Source organism: Bos grunniens, chromosome 21 (assembly GCF_055505025.1).
Source record: "Bos grunniens cultivar Pamir isolate PY7600 chromosome 21, Bosgru_T2T1.0, whole genome shotgun sequence".
NCBI classification, from domain to species: Eukaryota; Metazoa; Chordata; class Mammalia; order Artiodactyla; family Bovidae; genus Bos; species Bos grunniens.
Window position 1 is genome coordinate 10539294 of NC_141185.1, and position 15550 is coordinate 10554843.

At 48.0% G+C, this 15550-nt stretch overlaps 1 protein-coding gene across 3 annotated transcripts in view; it reads left to right on the plus strand.

The window, feature by feature from the left end:
- Positions 1-15550, plus strand: part of CLMN (calmin) — a 122191-nt gene that overhangs the window by 77002 nt on the left and 29639 nt on the right. For all 3 annotated transcript variants that reach the window (XM_086363101.1, XM_086363099.1, XM_086363100.1), the window contains exons 2-7: positions 1126-1187; positions 4925-5020; positions 7348-7431; positions 10097-10189; positions 11071-11261; positions 13280-13473. In XM_086363101.1, coding sequence (XP_086219227.1) covers positions 1126-1187; positions 4925-5020; positions 7348-7431; positions 10097-10189; positions 11071-11261; positions 13280-13473 — 720 coding nt within the window. The remainder of the gene's footprint in view (positions 1-1125; positions 1188-4924; positions 5021-7347; positions 7432-10096; positions 10190-11070; positions 11262-13279; positions 13474-15550) is intronic.

A 15550-nucleotide genomic window follows, 5' to 3' on the forward strand; every position in this document is an offset into this window, starting at 1 on the left:
CATCACCACTGCAGATGCCTTTTCGTAGTTTTTGGAAGGGTTGGAATTCAAACCCAAGTCTTCCAATTCTAGGGTGCTGGCTGATGAGGGGTGGATAGACAGATGCTTGGCTCTGTCTCTCTCCAACTGATGCCCAAGGCAAGTCAGAGTACTTCTCTGAGCCCCATCCTGTTTATCTCTAAGATATCCATTTCTACTTTGCAAGGTGATGGTGTCAGATTTAAAGATTATTGGAAACAAAGTGTCCAGGACATAATTAGTTCTGGGCTGACAGATGGTAATAACCCTTGAAAAGGAAAGATCTTTCCTTGAAACCTATTTGGGGAGGGGGGGAATGCTGTCCCCCGGGAGGAGAGATCTGTTTCTAGTTGGTGCCCTCGCACCTCACTGGGGCTGCACAGAACTCCCCTGCCCCAGGAGTGGAGAGGGGAGGGTGCAAAATATTCCCTGGCTCTAAAAATAATAGCTGCAAAGAGGAAAACAAAGGAACAGCCAATGTGCCAGGAACTGTGTGGAGCTTCACCTGAAGGGTCACAGGTCAGTCTCAGGGCAGCCTGGTGGCAAGCTGGCCTTATCTTCAGGGGGCAGATCAGATATGGGGACAGGTGACTGGCCCAAGAACACAAAGCTGGAGGTGATCAGGCTGAGAGTCCAAGCCAGGACTGTCAAATTCTTTCTGCCACACATTGCCGAGCCCCCTCCCAGTTCCTAGTCCCTGACCTCCCCTCCTCTCCTCCATCCCAGCTCTTCTAACCCATTTCTGCCACCTAGAAGGTGTGGGGCACCATCAGCCGGTGCTTTAAATTTATATCTTCCCACCAGCGCTTGTGCTGGAGAGTCAAACGCCCCAGGGATCATGTTAGCTTGTGCCGATCATTTGTTCTATGTCTCTGAATTTGTGGGTGTTTTTAATCTGTTCAAGGTGCTCGGGGTTGGGCTGGAGAAAATGGATTCTAGGTGCTGCCAACGCCTTGCCAACTGCATTCCGGGAAGGTTTCCATACCTATGGGACTTCCGGGCTCTCCATCCTGCAGAGATTCCGTAGACTCTCCCCCTCGGGAAGAGGAGGGCAGGATTTTGCACGTATTTCTTTTCACCCAGCTAATGACATCTTTTTATTTGCAGTTGAGAGGGAGAATGTGCAGAAGCGGACTTTTACTCGATGGATAAATCTCCATCTGGAGAAGGTAAGCGAGGCGCTTGGGTTGTTAAGTGATCGATGCCTCCATAACTGGGTGCACAGTTCAGCAGAGCAGTGAGGAGGGAAGGGGGATGCTCTGTGTTCTCGTTGTGTTGGTGTTTTTCAGTCATTCATTTAAACGTTTGTTGAGTGCATTCTCATTGCCGAGAATCAAGTTCAGTGCTGGGAACAATCCCTTGGACAGAGAAGCCTAGTAGAGCCTGGCAGGCTACAGTGAATAGGGTCACAAAGAATCAGACATGACTGAAGCAACTTAGCATGCACGCATGCACACTTGGAACACAAAGACATGTAAGACATGAGGTTCTGGCCTTGTGAGGTTATCAGCCTAGCTGGGGAAGGAGAGGGTCCATCTTTAAATGGGAATTGATGAGCAGAAGTTAGGAAGCATTCATTGTTGAATAACCCAAACATAGGATTGAGGGGGGATCTTAACTTCTAGTCTGGAGAGGTCGGGGAGGCTCTCATTAAGACCCATCTATAGGTATTTGGGTTGATTTAAGCAAGAACTCCTTACAGTTTTTAACCAAGCCAGATTGCCTGGTTCCTCACATAAGGTTCAACACGATCGACAGTGTCATCTGCTCGTTTTGGTGCATCGGGCACTCAACTCCTCTAATCCTCAAGACAGCCTTCCTCACCTCCCACCCCCATGGTGTTCCAGAAGCCTAGAGACATTGAATTGCATCCCTGTAATCCCACAACTCTTGGAGACGAAAGCTCTTCCTTTGGCTTCCCTTGGATATTCAGTTTGGTAGCCCCTCTTCTTCCTGGGCAACCCCCATTTTTTTAGCTAACATTCTCTGGCCAAGCGGGGTCCAACTGCATTTTGTTTGCCAGCCTCTCAGGCACACAAACCCTAAAACAAAAGCGTCTGAACCAGACAGAAGGATGGGCAGTGGAGGAGGGGCAGGATGGATAAATGAACCCTTCAGAGGCATAGAAATCCAAACCCTCCTCACCACGAGCTTAGCCTCCGGGGGGAGAACATTCTAAATTTTCCCAGCGCTGGGGAAGGAGGGATTCTTTTTCTTTTACAAGAAAGCTGATTTATGCGGATTCATTTTACTCACTTTGCATCTTAAATTCCACGATCTGGTTCTCCCAATAAACCCAACCAGTAGTCTCCTGTGTTTCAAAGCTGGTGGTGGTACTCAAGGATTCCTCTTCAGTGATATTTCTTCTTTTTTCTCCTCTTTAAAGGCACAGGAGTAATATTGATTGCCCTTAAGAGTTTGCCCCAAAGAAAGGTTCATAGAGGAAAATCACTAAAATGATTAGAAAGCAGAGAAAATAAATGTGGTGTTTTAGGAAGTGGTGCTCTTGACCGACATTCTAATTCACGCAGTGTGAGCTTTAGGCCTATAATATTTCCCCAGTAGCTGCCTGACCACCCACACTTCTGCTCCCCACCTGTAGAATGGGCTCCACTCAGCCCAGGAGGTTTCTCAAATCTCCAGGGCGAAAACTCTCTACATCACGGATGAAGCATTGTAAATCATTTGCCCGTTGTTTTGACTATTGGTGCATTTTCGGCAGCGCTCATAAAGTGAAGTGTTATTTTTGGAAAAAAAGGAAAACTGTTCCCAAAACTTGAGTTCCCCGAACTCCTAAATTAATGCCTGATGTGTGTCAGGGTAACTGGAAATTCCTCCTGGTGGACGGAGCTTAGCCAGGACGTATTTCTTTCTTTCTTCCCTTTTATAAATTAAAAAAATAAATACAGAAAAGCATGGAGGGTAATAGAGCAAATGCTCATGCACCAACTCAACCCCCAAACAAATCTCTGTTAGCCTCGATCACATCCAGAATTTTCTCTCCGGCCACGCTTCTGCCCCTGTTTCAGGGCAGGTGGGTAGCACCCACTCTGAAGATAAATCAGACAGTACTTGAAACTGATGCCTAACACACAGGGCAAAATTCACAGCCGTGTTTCCAACCTTGAGACTTTCAAGAACAACCTTTCATGTAAAGGAAACCGAGAAACTCCTTGGGGAAGTGGGCTTAGCTGCAATTTGAAGGCTGTCAGAAATATTTACGGACTCTCTGGCTTCTGGAAAAAATCCTTAATTTACCAAAGGAGTTAGATCATGAAGAAACCCCTGGGGGTACTGTTTACTTGGCCATACCAATCTCATGAAGCCCACGGAACGTCTGGAACCCCGAGGAGTGTTTTCACTGGAGTGGGTTCAATTTCTCCTCCTGCCATCACGCGGATGGCTGCCGGCCAAGGCCCCGCTTGCCGCTCCCGGGCTGGGGGCTCTTACAGACAGTCAGTGGGAATGACCCTCCTGGTTCAGCTCCAAGGCATGGCTCGGCCACGGTTGGGGCTGGTAACTGGAAATGCTGTGAGTCCATCTATCAGGGGCTGTTTTTGTTCAGGTCCTGTGCCGTTTCTGCCCCGCGTTAGCAGGAATAACGTTCCCCTATGAGTCTTGGTAACCTGATGCCCTCGTGCTCCGTGTGGAATGTTCCTGAGGAGCAGCGGGGAGTTTGCAAAGAAATAATATGCCTCTGGGTTCAAAGTCACTCTTGCCCTTGAAGCAGAACCCTCTTCTGTGCACCTGTGGGTAGAATTCCCCTGTTTTGACTACCTAGAGGTGTGGGTGGGGGGCTCGCATAAGAGGCCAGGAAATGCCACCTTCCTGAATAGAAAAAGAAAACACAGGCCCTCCGAGGCTTTCACGGGGTGGGAGTTCCCCGAGGAAAGGGTGCCCGGGCCACAGCTCCGAGAGTTCCCTGGCTCTCTGGCTGGTGACAGCAGCCACCCCCTGCCCCCACCCCGTTAATCCTGTCTCCAGTGGGAACCACCCCCTTCCTTGTACCCAAAAGCAGAGAGAGTGAGTACCCAGCTGAAATGTTACAATGCTTCCAAAGATTCCAGTACCAAAAAGTAAACAGAGTTGCTGTTGTTTAGTTGCTAAGTTGTGTCCAACACTCCATGACCCCGTGGACTGATGCCCACCAGACTCCTCTGTCCATGGGATTTCCCAGGCAAGAATACTGGAGTGGGTTGCCATTTCCTCCTCCAGGGATCTTCCCAACCTGGGGATTGAACCTGCGTCTCTTGCATTGCAGGTGGATTCTTTACCACTAAGCCACCAGGGGAGCTCCATTCATGCTAGTGGGGCGGGACGGAGGTGGTAATTAAAAATGCAGGTTCCTGGCCCTTTGCCCCCAAGATTCAGTAAGTCCTAACCATCCTGCATTAAAATTTTTATCAAGTTTGTTTAGTCAACAGAAGCCTTTCTGTAAGCATAGAGTTCTTACCTAGAACTCTAAATAAAAGCCAATAAGAGCTGATGGCAGAGAAATGTAGTGGGTTAGTCTCCTTTTGGAACTGCCTCCCCAAGTAGGGGTCCCTGAAGCTGCTGTGCTGAAGCCTAGGGTTCGGGGAGCATGGTGTGCATAGCCCTGTGCTGGGACAGCTGACCAACAGGTTCCTGCTGGCCCCATGGACTCCAGGGCACACCTAGCCGAGCTCTGGGTGGACAGGACATGGTGTCCCTCAGATCTGCCCAGGCCAGAAAGGAAAGCAGTGGGCTTCTGGCTTTTTCCACCCGGAGCCTCCCTGGGGGCTCCCCAGCACAACGCCTGCCTATGTAGCGCCATCTCCGGGGAGAGAGGGTTACTCCCTCCTCGGATGCCCGTAGGCAGCGCTGGATGTTGTAGGTTTTTTCTCCAGATCACTGATTGGCTACTTTCTTTTCCCCTCTTCCACAGTGCAACCCACCTCTAGAAGTTAAAGATTTATTCATCGATATACAAGATGGCAAAATCCTAATGGCTTTGTTAGAAGTCCTGTCTGGGAGGAATCTGGTACGTATGTTCCAGAAGGGTTGGGAAGAGGTAAAAATTAAAGGAAAACACTGCCTGTAGTTCTTTTCCATACAGTTCTCTATGTCTGTACATGTATCTGGCCATCCATAAGTTCCTATGACGGGAAACTTGGGAGGGCAACATTCCTTTTTCAGTGACTAAGACTGATAGAATCATGTATAACTAAGCAAATATACCTTAGCAAGTAAATAAACGTCCCATGTTTTCTGTGAGTCCAAAGCTGAAGATTTTAACTGGATCAAGAGTGTTTAGCTGGCCAGCCATTCAGTTAATGAGAATGAGAGCTAAGATTCAGGAATACGGATGAGCAAGACATCTTATCAACCAGATTCTATAAATTCACCCCACGACTAAAGCTGATACACAGAATTCTAGAACCTTCTTGTGAATATGGCTGAAACTGAATTGAACCAGCTGGTCTTGAGGTTCATTCCAATTTGGATCTTTGCCAAAGCGCTCCACGTTGCCTTGTCTGATGTGTGCAAGTCAGTCCTCTCGCCTCGATTCACCGTGCAGTGTTAACAGCTTCGGCACCATTGGCGTTTCGTTTTGTTTTATTTTTTATTCATTTATTTAGTTGACTGCACTGAGTCCTCGTTGCTGCACGCAGGCTTTCTCTAGTTGCGGTGCTCAGGCTTCTGATCGCGGTGGCTTCTTTTACTGTGGAGCACAGGCTGTAGGGCACATGGGCTTCAGTAGTTCCAGCTCATGGGTTCTAGGGCACGGGCACAGTGGCTGTGGGACATGGACTTAGTTGCTCCGAGGCATGTGGAATCCTCCCGGACCAGGGATTGAACCTGTGTCCCCTGCATTGGCTGACCTGGTCATTGCCGGATGTGTGACAGCATCCTTGCTCTCTATCCACTGGATACCAGTAGCACCGCCGGTGTGACAACCAAAAATGTCCCCAGGCACTGCCAGATATTCCTTGTTGGGGGGTGGGGGTTGTCCAATGATCTGGCTAGAGTACCAGAGTGTCAATCTTGGGAAACGGGCTCTAGAGTCCAGTGTTTGATTGGCCTACGTGACCCAGTGTGGCTGATATGAAGGTGTCTCTGTAGGGCCCCAGCGCTACCAAACCATGGCTCAGCCCATGCAGACCTCTCTGGGTTTGCTCTTAACTCTGGGTTTAAAGTCAAGAGCTCCGACTTCAGTGCTCAGCTCTAAGGCAGCTGGAGTCTTACGCAACCCCTCACCTCTTTCTTGCCTTTCTTTTCCCAGTAGCCACCCCCAAGGGGGCTGTAGCAAGTGACATGAATGAATTCTCATGTGGTAGAAAGAGTACTTGGTTTCTTGACAGATGTCACTGTGGGCTGCCAGCATAGTCCTCAAAAGGCTTCCTGAAAAAGCATATTCTAGTCCCTGAGTCTGTGTTGCCAGCAGCCCAGGCTCCCACTTTGTTGCCTGGGCACTGACTGGGAGCCGCTATAGCCTTGGTGGGAAGGGAGGCTGTGTTGGGAGTGTTTGATCCGGGAGTCCAGCCGAGAACAGCCAAGACCTCACCGGTGAGATCACCTGGCAGTTCATACCGTGTGCAAGGGATACCCACTGGCTTTCCTGTTAGTGTGACGCACTCACCCAAAGGGGTAGGGGTGGGCTTCCGTTTCAGGATGAGTTTCCTCTGCTGGTGCTCCTAGCGTGTGCAACGAGCATTGTCAGAGTTTTTGCTTCTGCTAGCTCCTTTCTCTCTTCCTCTTTGGGTTTCTCTGTGTCCATCTCTTTCTTGGTGTCTCTGTCTCTCTGTATTTCTCTCTCTGTCTCCATCTCTCTCTCCCTCTGTCTCTCTGACATGGGACACATGTCCACCAAGCCCTTGGCCAGAAAACAGAAACATCTGTGGCCGCCAGGGAGGGTTTGCCGGATGATTTAGCAGCTGCGGGTGACGCTCCCGGCTGGCGCTCTCTGCCTTGACAAACAGCATCAGCGCAGAGAGGAGAGCATGTCACCGATGGTCTCTGGGGGAGGGAGGGCTATCAAAAGCCAGGAGCTGGGTCAGAGAGGGAAATTTGACAAATCTTCCCCCTGTTTAACCCCCGGGTTCCCCTCCCTCACCAACTCAAGTGAGTTTGGTCCCAGAAACCATAAATAAGGCGACCCTTGGGGACCCCTGAGACTACGGTGGTGTGTCCCAGGGCCCCGTGCATGGGTTTGGATGTGGTCCATGCAGGCTCTGCTGTGAGCCCCGTCCTTCTCTTGAGATTCATGTGAAAAAGGTAAAGAAAAAGGCAAGCGCGTCCAATGGCACCGCTGGGACCCGAGTGCCTGTCTGGGCTTAACTGCTTGTGTTGTTCTGTTTTGTGTTACAGTTGCACGAGTACAAATCCTCATCCCATCGTATTTTTCGGTTAAACAACATAGCGAAAGCACTTAAGTTTTTGGAAGATAGCAATGTAAGTATCTGAAACACATCTTGTTCACAGAGCCTTCCCTGAGACAAAAAAAGACATGATTTGAAGTCTAGTGCTGGTCACAAGAGACGCGGGCAAAGGGGTCCCTGCTAAGACAGTCAGATGGAACAAGTTGAAATGTTAAAGGAGCTCCATCAGTTGAGATACAGCTAATCCATCAGGCGGGATGCAGTCCCTGATTCCCTGCCCACCTGCCCCTCCAGTTCCATCAGGACGAAAACTGTGGATGTCTGGGCGTGGGAAGGGTGGAAATGCTGAGTGGCTCTCAGATGTTCAGAATTTAGTTGACATTTTCCTTTGCACTTTGGGGGATAAGAGTACAGTGAAAATCCAGTGCTCTGTGACTCCTAGAGGGGTGGGATGGGGCGGGAGGTGGGGGCGTGGTTCAAGAGGGAGGGAGCATGTGTATACCTATGGGGGATTCAGGTTGATGTATGGCAGAAACCATCACGATATGGTAAAGCAATTACCCTCTAATTTTAAAAAGAGTACAGTGAGCATGTCAGGGTGTAAAACTTGTTCTTAGCACTCAGACTATGGCAGAAGCAAGGAAGAGAAGGGGGCTGACTGAGCCAGAGGAAAATCACGTAATTCTGTCCTCTTTGATAGAACTTTCCAGACTTAAATTAGCCTTTTTTGTGTGTTTTGAACTCTGCTTCATGTCCTTCAAATATGGGAGGGAATGGCCCCAGAGAGATAAAATTTCCAAAGTTCCCCTTTCATTAAGTTTCATCAGTTACTCTGGGTGAAAAGCCCTCAGCTCGCCTGACACGTCGGCATGTACAGTAGAACGTCATCACAAAGTGCCGTTTGGCGCTCCTGGGTCATAAGGGGATCTAATCTGGGCTGATTTAAGCAGCAAAGGAATGTATTGAAAGCATGCCAAGAAGTCACAGGATGACTTCAAAGCCCAGGGAATCAGAGATGGAGCCCAAGACTGCTAAATGCCAGGACCACTGCAGAGCCCCACCCCCTCTGAATGCAAGGACCCACTTGGGCATGGCTGCCACTACCCTGTCCCTCTGTCCCCACTCCCTCAGCCCCTGGAAGGAACTCTCAGCGTCACTCATTCAAGTTCAAAGGCCTGGGCTGATAAGCCTGCATCCTCGCCTATGTCCTGGCTGCCAAGTGCAGAGAAAAGCAGTTTTGGCTTTTGAAGAGGGAGGTGGGCTCTGCTTCCCATACTGTGGGGAAAGACCCGACCTAGGAGGCGGTTCAGATGGTGGTGACCAAAGGGCACGGCCCAGTTCACAGCACCATCATTCATAATAGCCCAAAGGTGGGAGCAACCCGGATGCCCATCCACGGACAAAGGGATGAATAAAGGATGGTCTTCCTGTGCAGTGGAATATTATTCCACCATGAGAAAGAATGGAGTGTTGATACAAGCCTCAGTGTGGATGAAACTTGAAAACATTATGAAAGATGCCAGACCAAAAGGACCACTTCTTCTAAAACATTCCTGTGATACGTCCGGCACGGGGAAATCTCTCGAGTCGAAAGACAGATGAGTGTTTGCTCAAGGTTGAGAGGAACTGGGAGATTAGACAGGTGACAGTTAAAAGGTACAAGATTTCTTTTTGAGGTGATGAAAGTGCACTAAAATTATGGTAACGCTAAAAAACCATGGAATTGTGTGCTCTGAATGGGTGAATTGGTTCAGTTCAGTTCAGTCGCTCCGTTGTGTCCAGCTCTTTGCGACCCCGTGGACTGCAGCATGCCAGGCTTCCCTGTCCATCACCAACTCCGAATTCCCTGTTGTTGGACCATAAAGAAAGCTGAGCGCCAGAGAATTGATGCTTTTGAACTGTGGTGTTGGAGAAGACTCTTGAGAGTCCCTTGGACTGCAAGGAGATCAAACCAGTCAATCTTAAAGGAAATCAGTCCTGAATATTCATTGGAAGGACTGATGCTGAAGCTGAAGCTTCAATACTTGGGCCACCTGATGTGAAGAACTGACTCATTGGAAAAGATCCTGATGCTGGGCAAGATTGAAGGCAGGAGGAGAAGGGGATGACAGAGGATGAGATGGTTGGATGGCATCACTGACTCAATGGACATGAGTTTGAGCAAACTCCAGGAGTTGGTGATGGACAGCGAAACCTGGCGTGCTGCAGTCCATGGAGTCACAAAGAGTCAGACACAATTGAACAACTGAACTGAAGTGTCTTAGCCATCATGGCCATGATCGTTGATGTCAGTAATCTGTGTTTGTCCAAAGACATGTTAAATCTGGAAGTTTGGTGGTGTTAGTGTAGCATGCAGACAGACCCTAGGCATGTACCATCTGTTCTTGGAAAAAGATGTCTCTCTTACTAGCTGTGTGTTCTGGGCACTTTCCATTGACCTTTCTGGAATTTCTTCACCTGAAATACAGAGATAATAAAAGAATCTGTGTTGTGGGGTTGTTGTGAAAATAAACAGAGCTAATACTCTAAGAATAGTGTCTGATAATGGGAAGTACTGTGTACTGTTTATGAGACACACTTATGTACACTTTTGCATGTTGGGGTCCCCGAGAGGTGGCCTGTGGCATCACCAAACAGCACAGGTGAGAAAGAGAAACAGGCCCACAAGGGCATCAGGAAATAAAGTGCTGCAACCTACTTGGACCCCGTCTTTAAGCTCGTACATTGCTTCTCTCCAGGTAAAGCTGGTTAGCATTGATGCAGCGGAAATAGCAGATGGCAACCCCTCCTTGGTTCTTGGGCTGATTTGGAACATAATCCTCTTCTTCCAGGTAAAATCACTTCTTTCCCATAACATACATCAGTCATCTCCGCCAATACAGGAGTGGGGCCCGGATCGTGGGAGACAGTGAGATTTCATTTCTGACAGATTTTTGCCTCTTCTCTTTCCTAGAAAAGAACCAGAGGAATCTTGGTTGCTAAAGATTTTGAGTCCCTGTGATTCTAAAAGTGATGTGAGCTCTGTTCTTCTCTTGGGACTTGAAGAGTTAAATATTTACTTGGAAAAGTAGTTTTCTTCTAAAGGGTTCCAAGAGCCAGGGAAATACTTCCAGCCAAAAATTGAACTAGGTAGAGTTACTCTCCTAACATGACAAGTGTTCATAAGAGATGGTTAGAAAGCCTCTACAAAGACAGCTCTAGGAAGAGGCATGTGTAACAGGGAGGCCTTGCAGCCTTCACACCCTCAGCATCTGTCTGAAAATGCAGATTTTATAGAAGAAGGACAGGGTCTGGGGCTCGAGTGTAAAGGGGTTACTTCGAGTTGTGCTCAAGTTCTTTCCCTGAATAGGAGGGAGTAAGCTGACAGTTCATCTTCTAAAATCCCCCTCTTTTGAAAGAGAAAATTATGGCTCACTATTTAATGGCCCTCCCAAGAGTAAAAATGATGTACACAGAGGTGGAGCCAGGTCAGGAGGCCCTCAGCAGCAGCTTCTGCCCAGAGCTAGACAGACTCCAGGAAGAGATGATTCTCCCTGCTAAGCATCCTTGCATGCAGCACAAGCCACACGAAACAGCCTGGCCATCATGAGTACTGACACACAACCCTCAGGAAGGAGTAATCAGTTCTGCGTGAGCTGATCCCTCCAGCCGGGGTCCAAGAGAGCCCATGCTGGGTCTGCCTCCTGGGTCTGAAATGTCATTTCCCTTCCAGATTAAAGAACTCACGGGCAACCTCAGCAGAAACTCTCCATCCTCCAGCCTGTCACCCGGCTCGGGGGGCACAGACTCAGACTCCTCCTTCCCACCCACACCCACCGCAGAGAGGAGCGTGGCAATCTCGGTGAAAGACCAGAGGAAAGCCATCAGGACGCTGTTGGCCTGGGTGCAGAGGAAAACGAGGAAGTAAGCCCCATGCCCTGCTCCCCAGCACCTCGCGCTGCTACCAGGCAGAGGGAGGAGGGCAGAGGAAGGGGGTATCACCGTGTATTCAGTTCTGTATCCATTATATGCCTGGCGCCTCACGTAAACTCTCAGCACAGGGAATTCTGTCCTTTCTGTGTCTGCACACAAAACTGTATTTGCTCAGTGTTTGGTTTGCAGAAATCTGATGAGAGAATTCGGATAGAAATCCAAGGGGCCTTCACCACTTTAAATCCCTAAATGGGGTTGGTCCTTGGATCCTAGTAACATGGACATGTTTATTATTATGGGTTTCCCAGGTGGTGCTAGTGGTAAAGAACCCACCTTTCAGTGCAGAAGACCATAAGAGATGCCGGTTCGATCCCTGGCTCAGGAAGATCCCTTGGAGGAGGGCATGGCAACCCACTCCAGTATTCATGCATAGAGAATCCCACGGACAGAGGAGCCTGGCGGGCTACAGTTCATGGGGTCACAAAGAGTCGGACACGACTGAAGCAACTTAGCACGCTTATTATTAAGCTTCTGGGTATCTTTCAGGGTCTATACCTACTTAAAAGCGAGTAGCAATCAAGGCTGCAACCTATCAGAGTCAGGTCTGGCCCTCCCAACACTGAGACAGGTGAACTGGAACCAAATCCTTGGACTTGTGTTTAATCCCTGCCAGATTGGGAAGACATGGTACATCAGTTTCCTCTCTAAGCTGCACCTATAAGATGGTGACTTACTACTCGCCCCCTTATGGGATAGTTGGGGTTAAATGAAATAAACTCTGTGAAAGCAGAGTACCAGCACTTCATAAGCACTTAGCACCAGATCCCATCTTCCCAGTATATGGAAATAAAAGGTGGCAGGAAAAATAAAAGATGGGAGGGAGGTTAGATCTTGGGGGTTTTGATTAAGGGGTTGAACATGATAGAGTTGATTAATGTGAACAACCATTAAATGTTGTTTTAAAATAAATCAAAAGTGAGCTCATTGCCAGGAGTTAGGGTGACTGTAATGGAGAGGAAGCGTATTTCAGGGGAGACAGTCTGTATGACCGCTGTGGCAGTGGTCACAAGAATGGGTGCTTGAGACAAAGCGTCCTGGCGCTTCTGCCACACCTGTGACAGTGAACCGATGAAACACTAGTACATGGCTTATAGCCCTGGCTCATCTGTGACTCATAGCCATGGACTCACATCCGTGTCTGGTTCTGATGACACTCGCCTCTAACACAAGACCCTGTGTTGAGGGAAGCAGATGATGTGTACCAAGGGCTCTTTGTACTGCTTTTGCAACTTCTTATGACTCTCCATAAATATCTAAATAAAAAGATATTTGTGTTTTTTTTAAGAGCATTCAGTGACCCCAGTAGGGAAATTGGCAGCAGGAAGAGGGGCTCTCGAGGGATGGAGTCTAAAGGAAATTAATACAGGATGACCTCTCCTTGTCATTTCTAAAGTTGTAATTTTATTTCTACCAATCGTGACATTAGCTAGCACTTAGTGAGTGGCTTCTGTGGGGCACCTACATCACACATGGTCCACGTGGTACGGCCACTCTGGGGGCGGGTTCAACCTAATCCTTCCCCATGACAGTTCTGTTTTATACGTTTGAGTCTAAGAAGGTACGTGATCTGCCCAAGGCCGCAGCGCTGGAAGCACAGAGGGGCAGCCAGGGTGTGAACATGAACTTTTTGGCTCTATTTTATGACACAACACACCCGTGTTTGCTACACTTCAAAGATCACTGATAAAAGGAATCATGTGTTAAATGAAGGATTTATGTATCTGGGAGGGGAACTCAAGTTCCTATTATGTCTCCTTGTGCGACATAACCTTCCTGTTCGTTTTGTCCGGAAATGGAAACACGGATGGGGCAGTGCAGCTGTCCTGATACTCAGGGCCCGGGGCGTCGAGTCCTCGCCAGGTCAGCAGCTCCCAGCCCCACTCGGAGGCCATCGAGGCATCCCTGAGTCTGATTACCCACCTGCCCTGCGGCTGCTGCTTTCCCTTCAGGTATGGCGTGGCGGTGCAGGACTTTGCAGGCAGCTGGCGGAGCGGGCTGGCTTTCCTGGCTGTGATCAAGGCCATCGACCCCAGCCTGGTGGACATGAAGCAGGCGCTGGAAGACTCCATGCGGGAGAATCTGGAGAAGGCTTTCAGCATCGCTCACGATGCCCTTCACATCCCCAGGCTCCTGGAGCCAGAAGGTAGCCGTGGTCCTCTCTTTCCTCATAACTCATTTTTAACCTGTAACACCTTCTGTCCACATGGAAATTCTGGAGAATACAGAAACATCTAACGAAGTCATTTTTATATCTCCTATATTCCTGCCACTGACATCATTTCCCCACTGTTTTTCCTTATATCTCAATACAGTTTTTTAACATAATTGGGATCATTCAGTGTATGTATGACTTTGTCCCTTCCTTTTTTGTTTTTTTTTTTTAAGGCTTTTAGAACTTTTTTTATTTTGAAATATAACACTCATGTAGAAAAATGCGTGAAACAAACATGCATTTTTGTGATTCTGTGATAATCACATGTGAACATCTGCGTAGCTACCAACCAAGTTCACAGCCTGCAGCCCCCTGTGCTTCTTTCCATTGCTACCCATTTTGCTGTTTAATTGTCAAGACGTCTCATATCATTTTGATTTTTTTATGTCCCACCTCTACTACTTTCTTTTGTATTAAACAAGCATTTCTACTTAAAAAAAATAGTTTTTTTAAAAAAAAGTTTTTTTAAAAAAACCTTTATTTTGTACTGGTTAGCAAATAATTAACCAGTACAAAATAAAGGTTTTTTTAAAAAAACTTTTTTTTTTTTTAAAAAGTAGAAATGCTTGTTTAATACAAAAGAAAGTAGTAGCGGTGGAACATAAAAAAATCAAAATGATATGAGACGTCTTGACAATTAAACAGCAAAATGGGTAGCAATGGAAAGAAGCACAGGGAGCTGCAGGCTGTGAACTTGGTTGGTAGCTACGCAGATCACTTTCACTTTCCACTTTCATGCATTGGAGAAGGAAATGGCAACCCACTCCAGTGTTCTTGCCTGGAGAATCCCAGGGACGGGGGAGCCTGGTGGGCTGCCGTCTATGGGGTCGCACAGGGTCGGACACGACTGAAGCGACTTAGCAGCAGCAGCAGCAGCAAATAATTAACAAATAATACTGTGATAGTTTCAGCTGCACACAGCAAAGGGACTCAGCCATACATATACATGTATCGATTCTAACCCCAAACTCCCCTCCCATCCAGGATACCACATAATGTGTATCTTCCTTTTTTTAACCTAAACATTATAATTGTGATGTAAATATTTTTCATGCTGCTAGGATGTCTTCATTATGTTTTTATTGGCTGCATAATGGTCCATCTAGTGGGCATACCAAAGTGTACTTAACTCTTTACCACTGGTAGATGTTCAGGTTGTTTTGGAATGGTCTTGTATGCTGCTAAGTCGCTTCAGTCGTGTCTGACTCTGTGAGACACCATAGACGGCAGCCCACCAGGCCCCGGGCATCCCTGGGATTCTCCAGGCAAGAGCACTGGAGTGGGTTGCCATTTCCTCCTCCAATGCATGAAAGTGAAAAATGAAAGTGAAGTCGCTCAGTTGTGTCCAGCTCTTAGCGACCCCATGGACTACAGCCTACCAGGCTCCTCCGTCCATGGGATTTTCCAGGCAAGAGTACTGGAGTGGGATGCCATTGCCTTCTCCGTAGTCTTGTATATAATGCTGCAATGAACATCTTATTAGATAAAGTTCAGTGTGCATCTCAGATTATTTCCTGTGGGACCACGTCCCATCTGTGGAATGATGCAGCTAGAAAGTACACGCCTTTTTAAGGCACTTGGTTATCTCTATCAAATCATATTCCACGTGGGTCAGGCTTATTTAGGATTCTCTCTGGCAGTGTGTAAGGGTCTCAGCTCAACAGACTCACTGATGGGATGGGCCGTGAACTGGCCACTCACAGGGAGGGACTTGGCCAGCCGGGAATAACAGAATCTTGGGTGCAGGGAGTCTAGGATTCTCCATCCCAGCTTCTCTGCTCATCAGCCAAGTGTGAGGCTTTACTACTCAAATCATCCCCCTTCACTTAAAGGGCTTAAATATCCTGACATGTGAAATAAAGAGAAAAAACCTCCCTGGTCTGTGGGATCCTTCAGCGTCAAGCATCCCAAGATCCCATGTGAAAACTCTGTTCTTGTTGTGGGGATGTGAACTGGTTCAGCTCTTATGGAAAACTTCATGGAGAGCCCTCAAAAAATAAAAAAAGAC